The 17,892-nt window shown below is 34.8% G+C and overlaps 1 protein-coding gene across 1 annotated transcript in view; it reads left to right on the plus strand.

Annotated features, from left to right (window-relative positions):
- ACSL3 (acyl-CoA synthetase long chain family member 3) overlaps positions 1-17,892 on the plus strand; it is a 62,011-nt gene that overhangs the window by 24,001 nt on the left and 20,118 nt on the right. Inside the window, exons 3-10 of the mRNA XM_058187607.1 lie at positions 250-345; positions 4,108-4,536; positions 7,540-7,717; positions 11,897-12,006; positions 13,454-13,592; positions 14,972-15,125; positions 15,556-15,679; positions 15,948-16,019. Of these exons, the coding sequence (XP_058043590.1) occupies positions 4,177-4,536; positions 7,540-7,717; positions 11,897-12,006; positions 13,454-13,592; positions 14,972-15,125; positions 15,556-15,679; positions 15,948-16,019 (1,137 nt within the window). The 5' untranslated portion in view covers positions 250-345; positions 4,108-4,176. The remainder of the gene's footprint in view (positions 1-249; positions 346-4,107; positions 4,537-7,539; positions 7,718-11,896; positions 12,007-13,453; positions 13,593-14,971; positions 15,126-15,555; positions 15,680-15,947; positions 16,020-17,892) is intronic.

Here is a 17,892-nt window from a genome sequence, read left to right on the forward strand (position 1 = left end):
TTAATGTGTTTTTCTGAAAATGGTGATCTGCTTCTTGGAGGCTGGGTATGTATGTGAGAATATGCTACTAATAAGAAAACCCATTCCCAAATAACTACAATTTTTACAATGGTCTTAAGATTGTTTCTTAACCTACTTTTATGCTATCAGTTATTTATGAAGAGCGAGCATTCACTTTTCATCAGTTGAATGTATTTCTATATATTCGTTGTCAATTACTAATGCACTGTTTTTTTCACTCTCTTGCAGATATCACAGTAAACATTAATGCAAGTTCTAATGAAATTAACCAAGGTTTAAAGGATACATGATATAGCAGTATGACTTAATAAGCATGGTGAACAAGTAAGATGTGATGCTTTTTATGATTAATATAATTTCTGAAAAATGAAAAGTTTTCCTGGCTGAAGACAAGAAGTTGTTTGTGGATCTATAGTCCTGAGAAGGCATATTTATTTTATTCATATTTTTTAACTTTCCTCAACTTCATGGTCACCATTTGTCCAGTTGTTAAAAATGTTTGTGTATGTGTGCATATAACATCCTAACACACTTTAAGACAATTATAATTACATTTACAATTATAATTGTTATAATTGCATTACAACATATATTCTACATTTATAATGATGTAGCCTAGTAATTTCTCTAAATTAGAGATCACCGTCATGTTTGAAAATATATTGGATCTGTCACAAATTTGAGCATTTATTTATTTATTTATTTAACCGCCCAGCCGCCCTGTTTCGGGTGACTCGCTCCCTTTTACATCAGGGGGAGCGGGATGACCCGTTGCAGGGACGTGCTGAGGAGTTTAACGGTTATCTATACGATAAAATCGTTCAGCTTCGGGATGGTCTGGACCAGAATTGTAGTGACGCGGGTGAGACGGCTGAGGGCGGCCTTGGTGACATTTTATGGGATGAGTTTGACCCTGTGGCTCCCGAGGACATGGACAGGTTGTTGGGTAGGTTGAATGCCACCACGTGTTTACTGGACCCGTGCCCCTCCTGGTTGGTGCTGGCCACTCAGGAGGTGACACGAGGCTGGCTCAGGCAATTACAAGTGCTTCTTTGGTGGAGGAGTCTTCCGGCCGCCTTGAAAGAGGCGGTGGTGAGACCCTCCTCAAGAAGCCTTCCCTGGACCCGGCTGTTTTAGGTAATTATCGTCCGGTCTCCAACCCGCTCGGCGAAGGTTGTAGAAATATGGTGGCATATCAGTTTCCCCTACACCTGGATGAAACTGTCTATCTAGACCCGTTCAGTCCGGCTTCCGGCCGGTTACAGCACTGAGGCGGCTTTGGTCGCGTTGGTGGATGATCTCTGGAGGGCCAGGGATGAGGATGTTCCTCTGCCCTGGTCCTGTTAGACCTCTCAGCGGCTTTTGATACCATCGACCATGGTATCCTGCTGCGCCGATTGGGGATTGGGAGTGGGAGGCACCGTTTATCGGTGGTTCTCCTCCTATCTCTCCGATCGGTCGCAGACGGTGTTGACGGGGGCAGAGGTCGGCTCGCGGCGCCTCACTTGTGGGGTGCCGCGGGGTCGATCCTCTCGCCTTTGTTCAACATCTATATGAAGCCGCTGGGTGAGATCATCAGTGGCTTCGTGTGAGGTACCAGCTGTACGCTGATGACACCCAGCTGTACTTTTCACACGGGCCACCCCAGCGAAGCTATCGAAGTGTTGTCCCGGTGCTTGGAGGCCGTACGGGTCTGGATGGGGAGAAACAGGCTCAAGCTCAATCCCTCCAAGACAGAGTGGCTGTGGATGCCGGCATCCCGGTACAGTCAGCTGAGTCCTCGGCTGACTGTTGGGGGCGAGTCATTGGCCCCGATGGAGGGGGTGCGCAACTTGGGCGTCCTCCTGGATGAACGGCTGTCTTTTGGAGATCATTTGGCGGCCGTCTCCAGGAGAGCTTTTTACCAGGTTCGCCTGGTGCGCCAGTTGCGCCCCTTTCTAGACCGGGATGCCCTATGCACGGTCACTCACGCCCTCGTGACGTCTCGCCTGGATTACTGCAATGCTCTCTACATGGGGCTCCCCTTGAAGGGCATCCGGAGGCTGCAGTTAGTTCAGAATACGGCTGCGCGGGTTATAGTTATACTGCACTGGCTACCTGTGGCCTTCCGGGTGCGCTTCAAGGTGTTGGTAACCACCTTTAAAGCGCTCCATGGCATAGGGCCGGGTTATCTACGGGACCGCCTACTGCTACCGAATACCTCTCACCGACCTGTGCGCTCTCACAGAGAGGGACTCCTCAGGGTGCCGTCAGCTAGACAGTGTCGTCTGGCGACGCCCAGGGGAAGGGCCTTCTCTGTGGGGGCTCCCACCCTCTGGAACGAACTCCCCCCAGGACTCCGTCAACTTCCGGACCTCCGAACCTTCCGTCGCGAGCTTAAGACGCATTTATTCATCTGTGCAGGACTGGCTTAGATTTTAGATTTTAAATTTAGATTTTAAATTTATAGATTTTTAAATTTTACAGGGGTTTAAATTTGGTTTTAAGATTTATATTTATATTTTTTAATATTTGGCATTAGAATAAGTTTTTTAATAGTTATTTTAATTGTATATAAATGTTTTATGTGCCTGTGAACCGCCCTGAGTCCTTCGGGAGATAGGGCGGTATACAAATTTGAATAAATAAATAAATAAATAAATAAATAAATTTCGACTTTTAAAAAAAGAAGCCATGGAATTTTGTGTAGCATATATTATGGACTGATAACTAGGTGTAATAAGAAAAAAGCACAATGAACAATTTAATCAGGATAGACCCAGGCAGTAATTTGTTCAGGATTCAGGATTAACAATTTAATTTGTACATTATGATAAGCTAAGGTTTGCTAATTATTGGATGAATAACACTAGATGATTTCACATGTTTTGCATGAGCCCAACCTCTGTGATTCATTCAATAAAACGATGATTGGTTAAATACTATATAAATTAAGCCACTGAAATACTTTTTATATTCCAATCTGCCGAATCTGAAATACAGTTCTTGTATTTCTGGTAACATGAATGGAGAAAAAACTAAGAAACTTAAGAAAATGCCAAGAGGTGTTTGAGAAAAAAATCCATTCAGTAGAAAATAACAGTTACTTTGTATCTGAGGATTAGAAACTTTTTTCATTATTTACATTAAGAAAATTTATATAAATTTAATTGATGAATAAAAAAATTGTATATTCACTTTATATATATATATGTATATACAAACACACACACACACATATATACATACACACACACATACACACATATACATACACACACATATACACATACATACACACACATATATATATATACACATATATACATATATCTACAATATACATATATATACATACATACATATATAAAGTGTTTTTCTGTTGAAGCACCTAGTCTGCCCCAATATGGGAGGGAGCATATTGCTTCCCTTTCGCCTTTTAACTCTAGACCAGGAGCTCTCGGGCAGTCACTTTCAGGTCAAACTATTTTGTACCAAATTTGTGTTTTGCTGATAAAGAAATAAAGGGAGACAAGTATAGATCTATTTCAAGCTATTTAGCTCTCATCAGCTAGTCATACCCTTACTTGGATAGTTAGAATCTTGGTTAATTTAGCGAGAGATAAATAGCTGGAAATAGATTTATACTAGTCTCCCTTTATTTCTTTATCAGCAAAACACAAATTTGGACTGTAAAAAAAGATACTAATACAGGTTGGCTTCAAAAATAATAAACCAGATCATAATATTAGATCATTTAGTTCTTCCTTCCAAACAAAATTGGTCTTATTTGGAGCCTATGTGCTCATCATAGTTTGTGATGGAAGCAGGTAAGGATACTGCATAATCCCAATTAATTCATTCATGAATTGTAAACTAGTTTACAACTAGTACCAAACACTCGAAGCTTAGGTAATATCTTCTATTCTCATATCTAATAAAGGTTGAGATATTGGGTATCAGACATGCTGGCTTAATTAAGTAAATATGGAATAAAATAAACAGCTTTGCCTTGTCTTCCTTTTAATTGCACTTCATAAAAATATATTTGTTTTATTAAATACTTAGGGCTATTATTATGTGACACTATACTTTGTTCTATTTCAGGTCTTCATTGGTTTTTATGTGATACATAGGACTTGTCAGGTTCTCCTGAATAACTTACAGTCTTCAAAGATGGATTCAATGAAGTTAAAGCATGATATTAATCCTCTTCTTCTTCATATTATAAACTTTGGAGTTTTGATATATACATTTGTAACCTTTATTCCATGGTATTTATTTTCTGCATCAAAATATATCATAACCAAATCAAAGCAAATTAAAGCAAAAGCAGTGAGCAGCACACCTGGAAGTGCATATAGATCTGTTAATAGTTTGCATTGCTTAGCATCTGTATTATATCCTGGATGTGATACCCTTGATAAAGCTTTCAGATATGCTCGAAGTAAATTTAAGGACAAGAATCTCCTGGGGACAAGGGAAATATTACAAGAAGAAGATGAAATCCAGCCATCTGGAAAAGTTTTTAAAAAGGTATACAGTGTCTATTTTTTATGGAAAGGGGGAAATATTTATAGTTTTATTCCTATGACCTAGGAACTCATTATCCTGCAATTCAACTTCTTCCATGGACCTGTTGAAACTCTAAAACAACTATAGAAGGTTAGTCAGGCAGGATTCACCTTTGCCAAATCAATGCTGATTTTCCTTTTTTCTTTGATTAGCTTTCTACCAATTTCTGAAAAGGATTTTAAATTGAGCAACCTGCAAACTCCCTGAATTCCCAGTGAATCCCTTTTTAAAAACTGATGTCACATTTCTTACCTCCAGTTTGTTGGCACTGAGAAAGAAATACATATTTTGCTAACAGATCAACAATTTCACTTTTGTGTTCTTGAAGAAGTCTTGGGTTGGTGTGATTTGAATTTGATGCTTTGTTACCTTTTGTGTGCATTCTCAAGATTGGAAATGGGATAGATGAATGTCTTCTGAGATGCCCTTTACAGAGAGCAGCATAGATATATGTATCTTAGAGAGTCCACAGAGCTATCCCGTCACTGGGGATTGCTGCTGAATATGTTTTTATAATGCCCCTGTGGAACTGTGGGGGATAGTGAAATCCCAGTAAAATTTTAGTTTTAAACAGAGAAAACTAGGATGGTGGATCGTGCATGTTTGAGAACAATCCATCAACTATAGGGTTGGATTTTAGGCCTACACTGGCTTGGAGAGCACTATGACAGATAGGCTCTCTAAGATGACTCCTAGCATTTTCAAACTCAAATGGGTAGAGTGTTTTCAAAGAGAAACTTAAAGATTCGACTTTGCTATTAGATCTTATTAACCGGTCTGATTTATGGTGGAGTCTGAAAACTAGTGGAACCAGGCTCACAAGGAAAAAAGAGTAAACAGAATTTAATGAAAGAGGCTGTGGCCCCTATAAAACCAGGACCTGTGCTAAATTGTGAGGTACTTTTTTGATGCAATTTGAAGCTACAATGATAACTCTTATAAACTTGGACTGGCCAGCAGCTTCTGAGGTATTCAAGTGTGCAAATGTGGACACCATAAATAAGCTGAGAAATAACCTTAGCAATAAAGATCTTACAAGCTCTGGAAATAGGATAAGTGTCCCTTTCAATGGAAGTATCTTGAGACAGCCATATAAACAAGGACACCTTTTATTTGTTTTGTTTTAATTATTTATTATACTGCCTTTATTTTTTTACAAAACAAGGTGGAAAACCATGCTTAATACTCTTTCTTCCTATTTTCCCCACAACAACAACCCTGTGAGGTGGCCTGGGCTGAGATAGAGCAACTGGTGCAAAGTCACCAAGCCAGGTTTCATGCCTAAGGTATTAAAGGCCTACTAAGCAAGCACAAGTTAGTTAAACAACTTATGCTTTATAGTTAGTTACAAGTTAGTTATAAAATAAGTTAGTTATAACTTATCACTTGTAATAACTATAAAACCTAAGTTGTATAACTAACTTGTACTTGCTTTACCTTACGTTTTATAACTAAAATTTAAAATAAATTTTTAAAATTAAAATTAATATGTTAGATGAAAAATTAAGAAGTTAACAATACATGAAAAAGTCTATGAAGGAATAAAAACATATTTTTCTGCTGTAAGGAAGATAATAAAGTAGGCTTCAGATGTGCCTCATTAGGAAGAATGCTCCATGTAAACATACTGTATGTTTATATATTATGTCCAATTTATGTTTCAATAGTATTAAAATTGTGTTGAGGAATTTTAAAACAATGTGTTTCTGATATGGATTAAAAATAAAGCTATCTGAATAAAATTGGACTTTGTGCTAATAAATTGATCTGACAGTAAATGTAAATGTTACTGCAAATAAATTTATTGTTTGTAAATGAATAGTACTGCTTAAATGATATTTAATTCAATTATTAATCTAAATGATATAGCAAGTAGCACACACTAGAGGGCACAGTTTATCTCTTTATCCTTTTCAAAAGCTTAAGAGTATATGGATTGCTGTTTTATATATGTATATACATGTGCATGCATGTATTAGACCAGCATACTGAATACCGCATTAGAGGCTTAGCTGCCTCTCTCTCAGTTGGTGTTTTGATACTAAAAGTGGAAGAATAAATTTAAAGGGTAGATAACAAGGGCTGTGCCTGGATATAAAGCAGCAATGCAATTATCTTGTGCCATCGTTCCAGTAGCCTTAGTTTCCTTAGCTGGAAAAATAGATGCCAAAACGAGAAGAGGTTTAAAAATCAAATTTGTAGTCAGTTTTTACATTTGAAATAACCTGTTTAAATCTTAAATATTGAACAATCTTTTTAATTTTATATCTAAATTACCTTTATTAATAATGCATGCTTTTTGATTTCTTTGAAACGGCAACATTGAAATGGAGAGGGTCTTACAGTTTCTAGATTAGAAGAATCTGAACAAATAGCAAAATTTGAGATTTTCTGTATTTTATCTACTGCAGTTAGGTACAATATATCTTCTGAAGAAACCTGAACAGAGAACTGGCTGTGACTGACTGCATATTTTAAAATATATAAAAATTGTATTATGTTAAGTCAAATAGAACTTATGGATCATATAGCTATATAGTATGCTGGATTGTGTCAGTGAAGAGCGTGCTACACTTTTAGAAATGGACTATGGCAGTGTTACTAAATATTTGCTGTTTTTAAGCAGTTCATATGTATAATATATATCATTTTCATATTTCATAATTGGAAGGCAAAAATATCTTACTAAAAATATAAGGGTGTGTCCAATTGATTAGTTCATGTATATATAAATATAAATGATATGAAAAGTTTAAATTATGTAAGTTGCTTTCTGGTACATTTTCAAAAAAGGTAAATTTTACCCCTTAGATTTAAATTTTGATAAAGAAGAAAAAACATAGAAGGATGACTAAAAGGCAAGAAGAAGAAGAGCACAGGGCACAGGATACATAATTACAGAACATATTGGTATGTGTCTGTGTGTGTATTTTCTACATTTAAAATGTTTATAATTTTTTTCAGGTGGTACTTGGAGAATATAACTGGCTATCATATGATGACGTTTTTAAAAAAGCTAAAGCATTTGGTGATGGATTAATAATGCTGGGCCAAAAACCAAAGACCAACATTGCCATCTTCTGTGAAACTAGAGCAGAATGGATGATTGTAGCACAAGCTTGCTTCATGAACAACTTCCAACGTAAGTATGTGTACAGTAGTCTTTGATGTTTTTCTTCTGTGCCTCTGTGTGTATGCTTGTTTAACTTAATTATCCCGACATTCAAAGCGAATCTAAAATTTGGAGAAATATTAATCTGGGAATTCTGGGAGTGATAGTTTGAACTTACTTAGTATAACATCGAAGTGTATCTGTAACATATTGTTATTATTATTTAGGAAGATAAGCTTTTAGGGAAATAAAGGAAATCTAGATAGCCTTTTTGCAATTTCTTTTCTGAATTCTGATTATTATTATTTTTTAGCAAAAAGAAAAAGAGCTTTTTGTTTTTAATCTACTGTTCTTCCAGAATCTGGCAGTATATAAAGAAAGCAGAAAAAATATAATAATGAGGGGGGAAATGAGGTTGGTTGAATGATAATCATTGAAATGTCCCAGTTCCGTTTTTACAGTCATTCCAATTACCTAATTAACAGATAGGCAACCTTGGAGCAGCACTGGGTTATATGGCATCAGGAATTCTGGAAAGTAAAGTAAGCCTTTAAAGAAGTCTTTGAGTTCAAAAATGGTAACCTTTATGAAGAAACAGATATAACTTCTCCCCTATACCGTACCATACTTTCTGGAATGCTGTTCTCTTTTTCAGGGTCCTATACGGTTTAAGACTGCAGTCTTCTGCCCACTTATGTGGTAATAATATTTACTAAATCCTGATTAATTTGGAATAAGGATACAATATAGTAATTTGAATGTGAGAATAGTTTGGTGTAATGGTGAAAGATACTGAACTACATGCTGGGAGATCTTCCTAAAGCCTGGAAGCCAACTGAGTGATTTTGGGCTAGTTTTTCTCTCAGCCAAAAGAACTGCCAACACAACTGGCAGATTTGTCTGTTAGTCACCTGGAGTCAAGACTGAGTCAAAGACACACATAAATGTATAATTTGCCTGTACTAAATTTTCAGCTCTGGACATGGTATTTTTAATTTGTTTGTGAAGGTTCTTATAATTTAGAAGCTTGTAATTCCACCTGTGATTTAATTAAATAAACTGATTTAATCTGCAAGTGTATGAATAGCAAAAAAATGGACTTTTCACATGTTGAATTAAAGAGGAATAAGGTAGTTTGATTGTAATGTGGCTTAGTACAGAATAACATCCTCATCCACAGTAATATTTTTGTGATAGAACTCCATCTAAATAGGTCAGTTATGAAGTATGGACAGAAATTAATTAGTAAACTAATAATCTCAAACAGAAGCGAAAAAGACTTGTTTACTCTGACCTGTTCCAGACAGAATGAATAACCATGGGCTGATGCTGTATAAAGTCTGATATGTACTACCATATTCCTCTTCTTATATGTGAATAAACAAAATACTTAGTTTGCTTAGGATTTTGACTCAGGAGAGAGAACTGAAGTTATGCCAGTCCTCCCAGGTAAACCAGACAAGAAATACAATTAGATGAACTAATTACACTTTATTGTAAGGCTATATTAACGTTAGCCTTTAACAGAATCTTGCAAGTCTGAAAATATAAGCTTCCCACCTCCACCTATATCTGCTTGATCTGTCAGGGTAAGTCCTTCCTAAATTTCTTTCTCTGATCCTTAAATTGTTTCCTAAGCAGCATAACTTTGATCTTATCCCCAAGGTCATCCACACATCCATTACAAGTTAGGAATTGAAACATATAATTATTCCCTTTATTTGGAAATTAATACTGTGTTTGAACTAGCCTGGTATATTTCTTCAGGGATTTTGCAGACCCTACAGTGAGTTACGTTGGAAATTACTGTGTTGAATCAGTGTCAGCTATAAAAAAATCCTTGAGAGTTAAGAAGGAAATGACTGTTAAGAAAGAAATCAAAGTATTTTAATAATAATATATATTTCTTAAGAGGAAATTTGGCAAGTTTCTCTGTCTTCAGTAAATGTAACTTTTCAAAAAGAGGATTCTATTTACAATGTGTTAATGTAATGAAACAATGAAACATCTGGTATAGAAAGGTTTGCTATTGTGATTTGAATAGGATAACAAGAGAGATAGTATTTAACTGGACATTTGAAGTTCCTGAGACGTGCTTCAGCTCACAGCATGACGCAGCATTTGGTGACCCCAAATTAATGAACTTGGCTGACTTACTTGCTGGCAGATGGAAGCATTTCCGTACACTTTTCACGTAGACATCTTTTTAAAGTCAGAGTTGATCAGTGAAATAGAATGAATTAAAATTTATTTAAGTTTGCCCAATAAATTTACTTGCTATTACACTGTTTGTTAGTTGCTAATTTTTAAAATCCTAGCTTATTTTTAGCATAAAATAGTACAAAAATTGTATCATATTTTTAAACCTACCTTGATATTTTGAGAGAATTATGTACGCATCGGTATTGAAAAAGCTCTGGTCCTGGGGACCAACCCTGATTGGATCCTGGTACTGAATTTTGTTTGAGAATTATTTTAGTGTACAAATTATTTTAGTGTACAAATATATAGGCAAATTGTCAAACCTTATAATAAATGGAAATATAGCACTTGCACTCTCTATTCATTTCATTTTTAAACATGTACAGGTTGTTCTTCACTTATGACCATCATTTAGTGACCATTCAAAGTCAGGATGGTACTGAAAAAAAGTGACTAACAGCTGGCCGTCATACTTACAATTGTTGCAGCGTTCCCATGTACTCATCATCTGGGCACATGGCAGCTGGTTTGCACTTATGCAGCTGCAGCGTCCTGCAGTGACATGATTGCTATTTGTAACATTCCAAGTTGGTTTCCAACAAGTAAAGTCAATCAGGATGCTGACAGAAGGTTGCAACTACCTCCTGTCGGCTTCCCCATTGATTTTGCAGTCACATAATATCTTATTTAATGATCATAGGTGGCTTTCTTTATGACCATGGTAAAAAAGATTTTAAAATTGGGTATGGTCATGTGATCCCCCACTTAATGACACATTGTTTAACAATGATTTTTTTTTGGTCCCCATTGTGCTAGAAAGTTGAGGATTACGTTTATTCTTGTAATTTCAAGATAGATAACCATTTAGTTATTGACAGCCAACCTGACTATATTTCTGCAGCCAACTTTAGAGCAACATTGAGCAAAATAAATTTTGTTGTCGCAACTGGAAAGCAACCTTAAATACCTCTCTTCTGATGCTATGCATAGTTTTTCCATGAATTTTCTTTTTAACTTGAATCACTGCTAGAAAGCAGCAAATATTAGCCTAATGGCTTTTACAGGTATAGTTCTTGTTACTTTTATTTGTGACATGTGCATAAAAAGGCTTATGCGCAGTGCTAGGTAGCAACTGAGTAGACCAGACTCTTCAAAAATTTGGATTACAACTAACATAGCTTATCTTGCCTCTTGCTCCATAACTTCACCGGGCCATGGACTTCATTTTGTTATCCACTGATTATTTTTAGTTATCACCATTTTTCAGTGCTTATACAGTTACTTAAGAGATTGTTGGGCGTTTTTTTTGCTGTAGCTTGTTGAGAGTTGGCTAGGAAAGTCTTATGTTTTATAATTGGCGTCACTGGAATAAGCACAAGCAGCACATGGAAACTAACATTTTTGTACTTTCTCCTACCAAATTAAAGAAATGTGAATGTGCTTTGCAACAATTTGGAATTGTATTCTGTACAAAATATACCTTTTGCCCCAGCTTCTTGTTTTCAAAGTAAATAGTTTTATCGTTACCCTGGAAAAAAATGACTTTTGAAAACTAGTCGTCTTCTAATAGTCTTTACACCCATCCTTGTTCTTGGAAATAAATGAATGGTTGTCTGGAGATGATCTGCATTGGTAGTACTATTGGCAAAGCAATTAATAGAGGAAAAAGAAAGATCATAGTTTCCATCATTATAGATAGTATTTGATTTATTGTATAATTGAAGCCAGAAGCCAGAAACACTTAACAACCTTCTAAGTGTAGCTGCAGTGATTCATTTAACAACTGTGGCAAGAAAGGTCATAATATGGGGCAGAATTCACTTAACTGTTTTCCTTAGTAATGGAAATTTTGGACTCAATTCCTGAATTTCTAAGTTTTTGCAGTTGAAAATATTGAATTTAAACCACTGTTAGACTGCATTCGTATTTACACTATGTCATACATGTTTAATATATTCTGAATATTTGCAATAGGAAATGTATTGTTTCTTTCCCCTTTATCACTAGTTGTCACACTTTATGCTACTCTGGGAGGTCCTGCAATAGTGCATGGATTAAATGAAACCGAGGTGACAACCATTATTACAAGCAAGGAACTGATAGAAACAAAATTGAAGGTAAATATAGCCCTCAGGTATATATATCAACTTTTTTTATCTTTTTAATATTGTGGAGGAAAATGTTACATATGGATTATTAGGTGTCGGGTCACAGTTATATTGCTTTGTACTCTAGGTGGTTATGTTTTGTTACTAAACTTTTTGAACATTTTAAATTTGTTGTAAAACATCCAGAGTCTTCTGGAGTGGGAAGCCATAAAAATTAAATAAATAATAATATAACATCTTTATTCTTTTCCGCTTTCTAGAGAGTTTGTTTTCTTATAAAATAACACAAATACAAAAACATGGATGGCTCGTTTGCAGGAAAGCTTGATTAATAATTTCTGTGGTCCCTAAATTAATGCTTAAATAATTCTGATATTTAGATGTGTTTATGTATCATGCTAAAGAATAATGTAGTTATTTTGTTTTAATTTAGCATGATATGGAAACCCAACAACACCCTGTAAACTATATCGTATGGCTTAACAGTTTACATGAATCCAGTCCACTGTGTTTTTTTAAAAAATATGTATCATAGAGCAAACAAGGGCCTACTGAAATGTGTCAGCATAATCTTTTGCATTCCTAGATGACTAAATATATTTACCTCTTTAAAAGGGGTTATTTCTACTTGGTACAATGTAGTTTATATGAACGACACAGCATACTCTGCCTATCTATTGTTCTTGATAACCATTTCATATTAACTGGGGCTGCACAGCATTTCAGAGTTGAAGGCAGAAAGGTGCTCTGCTATTGTTAGGATGTCTCTGCAACTCCTGAAATCTAATTCCATTTTTCCAGGCTTGTGCTGCAATTATAGAAGGCAGCTGTATGATCCCTGGAAAAGATTCAGCTACTTGAAGGAGTGGCACAGAGGTTATACATGAACAACCCTGTGCAGTCTAAAAATTATTTTTGCCTTTGCGTCCTAAGACCTGATGTTCATAATATATATATAACTTACATGCAAAGGAAGAGTGCAGGCAACTTTGAGCAGCTATCTTATAAATGCTGTGTTATGTCCATTAATCATTCCTACAGTGTAAGCAACTTAAAATGGAAAGGAGGGAAAGGCTGATAAATTTTAAAAATGACAAAATGGGTTATTATCTGTTTGAACCCAGTGGAACAAAGCATGGAAATATCATGTCATATCTGAGGATTTTCCCATAAAAGGACTGTTAACATCTTTTTTGAATATTAGCTTCATGGGCCAAAAATTTGATACCCGGCATGAATCTTTGAATAATCTGCTATATGTCAAAACAGATAATATGCTGCCAAATGTTTTTTAAAGATGTCTATCAAAAGTGTCAGCAGTAGAATGCACTGAAGTAAATATATATTTTAAATGTCTGTTACTTGATCTTAAGCTGATTATAGTTTAATTTAGCAGATTTTTAAAAGTCTATGCGTTGTGAAGATTCTAAGCACTATATATGTTTCTTCTCTATAGTATATTGTTTCTCAGATTCCTCTACTACGTCACATTATTACTGTGGATGGCAAGCCAACATCATGGTCTGATTTTCCAAAACGTATTATTGTTCAAACTATGTCATCTGTTCAAGCTATTGGAGAAAAAACAGAAAATAGTATGTACTGTTCAATCAATTGATTTTTTTTTCTTATGGTGATGGAATAGAAAAGGCAAACACAGATTGAACAAAAAGTCTTTGGCGTATTTCCAAATAAAGCTATTTGAATCCTGGAAAACTATTGCTGCTGAATGCTGTCAATATTGGACTAGTAGGACTTATGTTCTGACTAAAATGTAAAACAGCTGTGTGTGTTCCTTGGGAGAGGGAGGAACCAAGAGAGGATAATAATTAAAATGAATATGTTTTGGGTTAAAGCTTCATTGCAGAGTGTATCCAAAAAATCATTATATTTTTTTTAAAAAAACTGTTATATCATGCCAATTCTTTAAAAGAAGATATCAGTTAAATTCAGTTCCTTGAACAGGGAGTACCATGAATTCAGCTTCAGCAATAGGAGTGTTGACATCAGATTTCTTAAGGCTCCCTTCAGAAAATGGTCCACAGATGCCTACCAGTGGAGGCCAAGATATATGATAACTTTGATCTGAAGGAAAACAATGTACTAACAGAGCACCTTGGGCATACATGTAGTTTCTGTTAGCAGCTCCTTAAAGTGTCTATATCTTTTCCTAAGAACATGTGGCTAACACTTCTTTATCAAACTCCTCTACAAAAGTGCAGTAAACCTAAAACAAATATGCTTATTCTTTTTGTTGATATCAGAGAGGAAAACTTAAAACAAACAACATAGTATTTATTTTGGGTTTTAGCAAAAAAAATAAAATTCAAAGTAGCATCCATGTAGAAACAAAATTAGACAAAAACTTTTCTTCAATAAAGATAGTTGATTTCACCTTCTCAACCAGTTCTATTAATTTTACTATCCATTCATTGTGGTAATCTGTAAGTATTTCCATCTTTGTGCGTACCAAAGTCTTGCTGCAGTTATCATATATAAAAATAAAATCTCATGTTTTTTCATCAATCACTTATCCATCGCACCTAAAAGAAATACCTACAGTTTTTATTGTACATTTATTTTAAAAATTCTCTGAATTAAACTGCATACATGATTCCAATAATTCTTAGCCTTGTTACCTATTCTTGCAAAGGTAATAAAAGGTGTCTTCAGAGTTCTTATATTTCCAGCATATCTTTGACACACCATTATACATATTTGAAAATTTATCAGGTATTAAATATCAACTTGTAAAAAATTATATAATTATACCCTGTTTCTCCCAAAATAAGACATTCCCTGATAATAAGCCCAATCAGGCTTTTGAGCGCATGGCAATAAGGCCAAGCACTTATTTCATAGTTCAAAAAAATATAAGACAGGAAATATTTATTAGAGTGTGTATGTTTAGGGTCAATTTATAAATATTTTTATCTAATGAATATTTATGTTTGTACCTTTTCTTTTTGTAAAGCATCTTTCAAACAGAAGTTGAAACCAGTATCATCAGACATTGCAGTTATTATGTATACAAGTGGTTCTACAGGAGTCCCAAAAGGTGTCATGATCTCTCATTGTAATCTTATTTCTAGCATAACGGGGATGGCTGAAAGGATTCCAAATTTGGGGTATGTATTAAATTCGCTTTAGGGGTTTAAATAGCTTTTATATTTCTTTACAATACTATAATCAATGATAATGCTTTCATTAAATCAAGGTTATAATAGAAAGCTAAGTAATAGAAGAAAATCTGACTGTAAAGAATGGTTTCTTTTCAGTTGTGCTTAACTACTGTTAACTAGGAACAGTGCAAGGAGAAAAGCCACTTAACAGAACTGTAAACAGTTTATATTGTTAAATGCATTTGGACTTCATCCTTAGGGACATATGTGCTTTTCTTTATACCATAAAAGAATCCGCATCTTTTATCCATATTGTTATGCTTTCTTTTGTTTGTTTTCTTGATGCAACAGTATGCAAAGATGTGTTTTAGAATATATTATTATTGTCTTAGCAATGAGTTAGCATAATTTGACAAATACCTTAATTTGTTTTCAGAGAGAAAGATACCTACATCGGCTACTTGCCTCTTGCTCATGTTTTAGAATTAAGTGCTGAACTTGTTTGTTTGACTCATGGTTGCCGAATTGGTTATTCATCACCTCAAACTCTAAGTGATCAGGTAAACTTTTTCAACACATAAACATCTCTAAATATGAACATCATACATTTCACAGTGTTTCCTAAATACAAAATGGAAATGTTTGTTTTATTTTTTTATAGAAAAACTAAAATAAAGTAAGTGCTCTTTTGTATTTTTGACAAAATATTCTTTGTCTATTTTCTGAAGTTATAGTAAAACTTTTTTTTCTTTAGTATAGGCTACATTGTGAACAAATAAAAACAGATTGGATAAATGCAACACATTATTTTGTCTATTTTTCTTTCAGTCATCTAAAATAAAGAAGGGGAGTAAAGGTGATGTGTCTATATTGAAGCCAACTTTAATGGCAGCTGTTCCAGTAAGTTGATGTCTGCAACTTTAAAATATTGTTTAATATATGTGGAAAATATTTTTGAGTTGTGTGTGAGCTTTGTGATTATGGAATGTAAGTTTTTAAAGAAAACTATTCATATTTATGTACTTTATGCTTAGAACCTTCTTAAAAATGAATGAATAAAGAGTGATTGATTGCTTCAGGCTGAGTAAACAGAACCTGGAACATAAGGGAGCCAATTTCCAGGGACCAAGTTCACTGACCAAATGAACAAGAAGAGCTAATAGGCAACATAGACTTTAACAAGTTTTCCTTTAAATGGACAAAACCATGAGATGGGAACAAGAAATAGCCTAGTTATTACCCTAGCAAATACCCCAGGAAATGCAGGTAAAATGCAGATGCATCCGATTGAGCATATCTGGCTTGGTAGAATACTTATTTGAAAAAATGGTTGAACACATTCAATTTGGAATGAACCTCCAAAAAGATAAATGGAATTTTAGGTGCATCATTATCACACAATACTCCTACATGTTGTTGTGATAGAGTAAATGTATAAACACATTGCAGTTTATCACGGCTTGATGTAATTTATTTCTACAACTAGGAAATCATGGATTGAATATTCAAAAAAATTCATGAATTAACATAACATAATAACAGAGTTGGAAGGGGACCTTGGAGGTCTTCTAGTCCAATCCCCCTGCCCAGGCAGGAAACCCTACACCATTTCAGACAAATAGCTATCCAACATTTTCTTAAAAATTTCCAGTGTTGGAGCATTCACAACTTCTGGAGGCAAGTTGTTCCACTCAATTCCATTGAATTGAGTGGGTAGTAAATAATCAAGGTTTTTAACTATTCTACTAAACTTTGCATTGGTCAAAATCTAACTCAGCTACTGTATCTAGTTCTAGGAAATATATTTTAAGAAGAATTTGGACAAATTAGAATGTGGTCAGAGAATTACAGTCAGGATAATTGGGAACTAGAAATTAAGGTTTGTGAAGAAACATTGAAGGGAATTGAACGTTGATTTTTGAGAAGAGAAAGCTAAGGGTATGTATAATACCCTTAAAATAACATGAAGGGTGTTACAGAAAAGACTGAGGTTTTTATTTCCCAGGACAGAATATGGAAAGATGAAGAGTATTCATCAGGATAGGGCCTACTATGGAAAAAATGCACATTTCCTAGGTCCCACCAGATGCAATATTTAAGGAAAGGACTCTGGATTGTGCCCAGTTTATCCAACTGAGGGGATACCATCCTGCAAATACTTTTTTCCTCCAAACATTTTTTATTAAGTATTATAAAATACAAAATACAAAAGTAAATAAAAGAGAAATGAGGAGGGAAGGCAGAGGGGAAAGAGAAGTAAGGAAAGATAGGGAAAAAAGAAGAAGAAGCATTGACTTCCGACTCTGTTGCAGTAAAATAAGACATTAGCATCAAATCATAGCTTTTTGTTTTTCCATAATAATATGAACAAGTCATTTCTATAAAGACCAATCAATCTAATCTATAACACACAAAGTCAAAGTTACATTCTTTTCCACATCAAGCATGAAATTCAGAAGCGGTTTCCATGTAGAAACAAAAGTACTTATGTTCTTTTCTTTAATAAGAGTGGTCAGTTTTGCAATTTCAGCCAGTGATAAAACAATCCTGCAAATAATTTGACTTTGTGCCATGTATGGCTTTAGAGGATATAACCAGTACTTAGAATTGCACCCAGAAAGAAAGGAAGTCTATGCAGCCTTCATAATAGTGGTATGATACGGACATGTACTACATATGAATATTACATCGTTTTGAACATGTAATATTACTTAGAATTTGACAACTACAAATTAAAAACTTATAAAATTTTACTTTTTTTTTGCTTTTCATT

The sequence above is a fragment of the Ahaetulla prasina genome, chromosome 6 (genome assembly GCF_028640845.1).
Source record: "Ahaetulla prasina isolate Xishuangbanna chromosome 6, ASM2864084v1, whole genome shotgun sequence".
NCBI lineage: Eukaryota > Metazoa > Chordata > Lepidosauria > Squamata > Colubridae > Ahaetulla > Ahaetulla prasina.